This window comes from Camellia sinensis, chromosome 8, assembly GCF_055761805.1.
Source record: "Camellia sinensis isolate YWXY chromosome 8, ASM5576180v1, whole genome shotgun sequence".
NCBI lineage: Eukaryota > Viridiplantae > Streptophyta > Magnoliopsida > Ericales > Theaceae > Camellia > Camellia sinensis.
Genome location: NC_138968.1, coordinates 33,259,527 through 33,266,775, shown reverse-complemented (window position 1 = coordinate 33,266,775; position 7,249 = coordinate 33,259,527). Strand labels below are relative to the sequence as shown.

The following is a 7,249-nucleotide window of genomic DNA, read 5'->3' as shown; positions in this document are numbered from 1 at the left end:
TCTTTCTATGTTAGATGAACTTTAAGAAAAACATTTAGCACACCATTTTTTTCATAGGAAATTAGATAGAAATAAGAATTTGAAAATAAAATATACAAATAAACTATAAGGTTATCCTCTTTCATAATTTAATCGAATATCATTTACCTATTCATCCACTAGATACAAATGTGAGTGGATGAATAGGTAAACGATATCCGATAAACTTGATTTTTTGTAGTCATATTCTATTTGATGTATTTTAAACTATGAACAGTTTAAATTATCAAAATAAATTTCGAAATTGACCAATTTTGTTGTACGGCAGTGGCTGCTATATATTTTTAAATTTTTTATCAAACTTTTTACATAAATATAAAATTCACACAAATCCACGCGTGTATAAATTTTATACCCACATAAAAAATTTAATAAATTATTTAAAATCCCCATCTCAACTCATATTTTTAATTTGATGGGAATCCAAGTCACTCAAGACAATCGTACTTAATGGAGGGAGGGAAGCTCCCAAAATGATCCCCATCAAACAAAAGCATCTCATCTTCCCTCCTTATCAAGCATCCCCTCAAAATTCACGAAACAAAAAACAAAAAAAAAACAAAAAACAAAAAACAAAAAACAAAAGCATTTAAAAAAAAATATGACCCCACACATATTAATTGATATATCAATTAGTATTATTTTAAAATTATAACTCACTCTCACTCATTATATAAATTATAAATAATTAAATTTTTTTAAATTTTGCCATGTTTTTTATTGATTAATATGATAATTAATATAGCAATTGATACATATATCATTATTTATTGATAATTAATATAGCAATTGATGCATATATCATTATTTAAAATAAAATAAAAAAAACCAAACCCTAGAAAAAACAAAACAAAACAAAAAAAAAAAAAACCCATTTCTGTCTCACTCTCCCACACTTTGGAGCTTCCAAGACCAACCTCTAGACGCAGGCCACCGGACTCTGGCGACTCCTATGACCCAATCCCGGCCTCCCCCCGAATCTGAAGACGATTCCCGCCGACCCCTCTCCCCCTCCGGCGGCGGCGGAGGAACAGGTATGAGACTCATAGTGCCCTTACAAGGGGTAGTTCAAGGTAGGGGTGGCTTAATCTTGGGGTCTCTGATCCCTTGTGCCCTATTCTACTTCCTCCAGTTCCACCTCAAGCGCCACCGCTCTCCTCCTCCTCCGCCGCCGTCGTCACCTTCCTCATCCAACCTCGCCGAGCTTTCTCGGACTGCGTCGCGGTCTAATTTGTTGAGCCGTGGATCGATAGGGCAGGCTAACATATCTTCTAGGGCTAGTCCGATTGCGAAGCCTAATGATTCGCCCTATTACATTGGATTGGATAGGGTTTCTGAAGATTCTTACGATTCGTTGAAGAATCCAAATGGTATCATTCAGCTCGGATTATCAGAAAATAGGGTATGTTTTTGTTTTTCTTTTTTTAATTTTCATTGTATTGGTTTTGGATTTGATTTGATTTGATTGTTTTTGTGGTTATAGCTATCACTGGATTTGATTGACAAGTGGTTTTCGCAAAATTTCAATGATTCTATACTTGGAGGAGGAGGAGGAAGTGGGAGTTTGGGCATTAGTGGAATTGCGACATACCAACCGTTCGATGGAATGCCAGAACTAAAAGAGGTAAGATGTTAATGATTATTATTAATTGAATATCTGATTTGGTTCTGTGTTTTGATTTGCAACTTTACTTCTTGAAATGTAACAGTTAAAATGCTCTGTTGGTAGGTATGATTATTGAAAATATTGGTGTAGATACAAACTAATCAGGAGCTTTCAGTTTAGTAATATAATGACAAGATTATATTAGTTTGCTGAACAAGTTTATTGTAATTCTTCTTTCGACAGTACATTGACTACTTACTGTACAAGCTTCCCTTGCCATAAGATCTGTGAAGTGAATGATATGATAAATTAGCAGGAATAAATTTATATGCCTCCACGCCACTACCCAAATGAAATGTTTAACTGTTATTTGGCGAGGGTTGACTTTAAATGTAATTTTTTGAATCTCATTATAGATTGATGAAACATCTGATTATGTTAGTTCATCAAAAGCTTAGCTAGAAAATTTATTTCAATAGTCAATTACAATTTTATTTTTCTGGCTACGCTGTTGGAGAATCCAACTTAAATATTTGATAAAAAGGGATAGATTTAGTAATTTTTTTATTTTTTTATTTCCATCGAGATGAATTATATATGATGTTTTAGAGTCACAATTACTTTTGGGTGATCCACACTTATGTAGCCCTCACAAAGTTTTCCACTTTGTTGTACCTTTTTTGCCAATTTTCTTTCACTAATCAGCAGGGAGAGAAAAAGAAAGGGCCAACTTCTCTTTGCTGTTGTAGCCTTAATGAAGTTCGCTGCTCACCTACACAACCATGCGCGTGCACGCACACACAGGAAAGATGAAATGAGTGTTTTTTCAGGCAACTTTGGTTTGAACTTTGTTGGATGTCATTTTCTGTTGTCTCAGTGTTTTGTGAGATTGTCCAACAATCTGGGCTGATTATCTGGGATTTGGGGGACAAGCTAAAAAACAAAGGCACAGAAGAGCTGTAGTTAAATGAAAAATAGATAAATTGTTTTAACATGAAAAATATTAAAGTTGCAACATGATTATCATTTGAGAAATGCTATTTAGCACTGAATGTATTTCATCAATTTATATTACTGACTGCTTGTATCAATGCAACAAATGCCATGTGTGTATGTGGGACCCATCATATTTAAAGGGGTAAATTATATTGACATCCCCTAAGGATTGAAAAAAATATAATAAGCTTCACAGTTTTGACATAATGACACTGACCTGCCGTTTAGTAAATGTTAAATGGACTGAAACTAATGCAAATGGTGCAAAAACCCAAACATAAACGAAGTAAAGTATACATTTTCGTGTAAAAGAGATGACATTATTGTTTTTTCATCCATATAACTAACAAACTAGTAATTTACTTGATTTAAAAAATATTGGGACCCCCCATGCCACATTAGGAACCACATAGGAGATGAATAGTTTCTGTGAAATAATATAGTGATGTATAAGCAGGCTCAGCAGCCCTCTTATTATTTATGTTGATAAATGATATTCATGAATTGTTGTAATCCCCATGAGAGGAAGGAGTAGATAATATAGGTATCATTGGTGGACAAGGAGCTTAGTTTTCTTGTCATTAATTCACATGAAATATATAAAGCTAATGGCTTGTGGACTTTGTTAGCGTCTTTGGTTGCCTTTATGTGTTTCTTCTAAGATAGTAATCATAAGTTCACCTTCTTCTGCTTCATGCACATGCATGGGAGCTTTTAGACTTGTAGAGTCATTAATTAATACTAATAGTAACCTATCCGTTTGTATAAACTTTGGGAGCAACCAAATTGAGGCTTATCTTACCGTCTCGAGCAAATAGGTATTTGACTTATTCACTTTTTTCCTTCTGTGTTTTTTATTCTTTGATTTTTTTGGGTTTTAAATTTGTTGTTTGAGGGTGGGGATCCAACTTTGTGGAAGAAAGAGTGGAGGTCACCATACATTTGTGACACCTATCGATTAACTTCAGAGTTAACAATGTGGAATCTCGTTAAGTATGGGAACACTCGTTTCAAAAAGAGAAGAATCCTTTGTGTTTAATGCATCAGAGGATCCTTTGGGTTTGTTTCATTACTTGAAAAGGAAAAGCTAGTTGTCAACTTTTGTCTCTGATTGTTATATATGTGTATGTTCAGGGTAGCAGTGTGCTAGAAATAGTTGTACTTCCTAAAGATTCCTCTCATTTTCATTGCATTCCTTTTCTAGTTTAACTTCTTTTAAAAAGAAAAGAAAAAACTTGAAGCCTATGAATTTTTATTAGTTTATCACTGTTTTAATCACATAAAATAATCAGCCAAGCATGTTGTGGAATTGCACTTTGTTTACAACTTTTAGTCAATTTTACAGGCTGTGGCAGGTTTCATGTCCCGGGTAATGGGAGGAGCAGTATCTTTTAACTCATCGCAACTAGTATTAACATCTGGTGCGACTCCTGCAATCGAGATACTCTGCTTTTGTTTGGCAGACCAGGGGAATGCATTTCTCATTCCCACACCATACTACCCAGGGTAATATTAATCTTCTGATTTTAAAATAATCTATTTTACTCATGTATAAACATCAATTGATAAACAATTTTTCATCGTATTATTTCATTGTAAGATAATTTTTGTGAAATTTAATCAGAAAATCTATCTGCAGTTTTGATAGGGATATAAAGTGGCGAACAGGAGTAGAGCTAATACCTGTTCACTGTCGTAGCTCCGACAATTTCATTTTAAGTATCACAGCTCTTGAACAAGCATTCAATCAAGCAAGAAAAAGGGGACAAAAAGTTCGTGGAATTATCTTCTCAAATCCTTCTAACCCTGTTGGCAATCTGCTGACTCGGGAAACACTCTACAACCTCTTAGACTTTGCCAGAGATAAGAACATCCATATCATATCTGATGAAATATTTGCAGGGTCCACCTATGGAAGCGAAGACTTTGTAAGCATGGCAGAAATTCTTGACTCTGAAGATTTTGACAAGAACCGGGTTCATATAATATATGGGCTATCCAAAGATTTTTCCCTCCCAGGATTTAGAGTTGGGGTTATCTATTCCCAAAATGAGAATGTTTTGACAGCTTCCAAAAGGTTGGCGAGATTTTCTTCAATTTCGGCTCCAACCCAACGGCTACTAATTTCAATGCTGTCAGATATGCAATTCATGCAGGAATACATTGATATCAATAGAAAGAGGATACGATCATTGTATGATTTGTTTGTGGCAGGTTTGAATCAATTAGGGATTGAGTGTGCAAATAGCAGTGGGGGTTTATACTGCTGGGCTAATATGAGCAAATTAATTCGACCTTACAATGAGAAAGGGGAGATTGAATTATGGGATAAACTCTTGAGCATAGCGAAGATCAACGTAACTCCTGGGTCAGCTTGCCACTGCATTGAACCAGGGTGGTTCAGGTGTTGTTTCACTACATTATCGGAAAATGATATTCCCATAGTTATGGAACGAATTAGTAAGGTCATAGAAATTTGTACACATACTTGAAGTGCCTTGAACTTGTGGAGTTTAAGATATGATGACATTGCTCTATGAGAAATCACGATTAGAGTGTTTGATTGAAGTAGATGTGCCAGCATTACTATGTCGGAGCCCTTGCAGATTTTGAAATTTGTTCATGGTGGTTATTGAAATTCGTTCGTTCATTACAGAACTTCTAAATAAAATATTTACATTCTCATGACTCGGCATTGAAAAGTGACAATCTACAAAGTGATGGTTGATGGAGAGAGATAATTTTACGGTGATTTTGAACTGTAAGGCAGGAAGATCTCAGTTTCCTACATCAGTTTCAGTTGTATGTGCCTCTTCCACTTTCTCTGCAATCTTCTAGTCCCATTGTTAGTTCCAAAGATGCGGCACCGAACTGCATTCTTCATAAACTCCTGCCATTGTTACAATCAGATAAGCATGTTAGTACTTTCAAATACCATATGCATAACAGGTGTTTGTGCATATGATTGTTATTTCATGTCACTAGGATGTAAAAACGGAATCAATGGATGCAGATTTTTGATCTTTTGCTTTTTATGACATCTTGCTTCTGTTCATATTGTGCCCTCTGGTTTTATCATTATGGAAGCCATTTCTGTGCAGGTTTTAATCAAAACATTACCATTGGGAGGTTCTGTCTCAGAGTTTGAACAGCTTTCCTTTGGTAACTTCTTCGACTAATCATTATTACCTCTCCTAGTGTTGCTGGCCTTGCTGTGACACTCGAATTGCTTTCTTGATCATAATCTGTACTTTGTACTTCCATTGGAGTATTAGAAGAGTTTTTCTAGGCAGCCAAGCTTTTCAATTAAGCTTGAATCGGGTGACAAAGATGCCCCAACTGGGCTGCTTGTTCCTGTTGTATAGCTGCTCATGCTGCTTTCAGATTCAGAAGCCGGTGAAGAAGGGGTTTGCTGCTGGTGAACAGCATCAGAAGCAGCCGCAGTTGATAAAAGATGATTGGCTAGCGGAGATGGAGCTCTGAGCAAAAGGATTCATCTGTTACAAAACCGAATGCTTCAAGACCTGGTTCCAAAATCTCCTCACTAGGAACACCATCACCACAACTACCATGCTCATCATCATCATTTTCTAGAGAGGCAATGAGCTTTTGTGGTGGGAGTTGAATTCTGCTTCTTGTGGTGTCTGGGGGAATCAGGGAAACGGTTTTCCAGGCTTTTCCTCCCATTTGAAGGGAACCAAGGCAACAAGCTTGACTGGAGGAGGTGATGCAGCTGGATGAATTGTTGGGGTGGTGGGTTTTCAGTCTTTTTTAGGTGTTCCTGGTTTTTCCTCCCAAATGAATGGAACAGAAACTGGTTATCTGATTTGCTTTCGGTTTCGATGTGCTGCCAAGAGTGAGTTCTCAACCATTGAGAGTCAAAATTTAGAAGTCCACAGCCAGATTCTAACATGCATTGTACATATATATATATACTAGCCATATATATGGATTAGAAACGTTTTCTACTAAACCCCCTACATCCTAACTGCTGCACCATATTTATGTCTTTCTGATTAGCTTCACATGCTCTCTCAATCCAACCCAGGCCCTTATTTGTATGAACACTGTTAAACAATATAACATTTGTGACCCATTGACTAAAGGTTGGATATAAAAGCTGCATTTTCGGATATAATTTTTAATGGTCTCATGTTCCTAATTTCACTGGGCATAAAACCCTTATCCTGTGTTTGGTTAATGGATTTAGGTATGAATTTGAAAAGAAAAAGAAAAAAGTTAAGTAAAATATGAATGAAATACAATTATATTTTATTTATATTTTATATATTTTTTTCTCTTTCTCTTTTTAAATTTTTATTCAAATTTATGAACTAAACATAGTCTTAGATTTAATCAATAAATGTAATTTGCGATTTATTGCATATAGGTGGAGTATATTCATACAAGTGAATTTAACCTATTATGCGATTGATGAATATAAATAAATTTTTTAAAAATATATATAAAGCAATTCTAAGCTAGCGGTGTTTTAGGTGACATTGTTGGGTAATGAATAAAAAAGGGAAATCTATTAGAAAATTTTCTTTCAAATAATTGTATCCTAATTAATTTATATGATATTCTTATATTTTAATAACTTTTATT

At 35.1% G+C, this 7,249-nt stretch overlaps 1 protein-coding gene across 2 annotated transcripts; it reads left to right on the top strand.

Annotated features, from left to right (window-relative positions):
• Positions 1–845: 845 nt before the first annotated feature.
• LOC114281681 (putative aminotransferase ACS12) lies at positions 846–6,779 on the top strand. 2 transcript variants are annotated; one of them, XR_003635984.2, is made up of 5 exons: positions 880–1,441; positions 1,523–1,663; positions 3,987–4,147; positions 4,281–5,558; positions 5,743–6,779. XR_003635984.2 is itself a non-coding variant. In XM_028224237.2 (4 exons), the coding sequence occupies exons 1-4, from the start codon at positions 992–994 to the stop codon at positions 5,131–5,133; spliced, it is 1,605 nt and encodes a 534-aa protein (XP_028080038.2). In that variant the 5' UTR covers positions 846–991; the 3' UTR covers positions 5,134–5,696. The 2 variants fall into 2 exon arrangements, 1 of the variants encoding a protein (XP_028080038.2); XM_028224237.2 differs by lacking the exon at positions 5,743–6,779 and having other exon boundaries at positions 846–1,441; positions 4,281–5,696.
• The last annotated feature ends 470 nt before the right edge of the window (positions 6,780–7,249 follow it).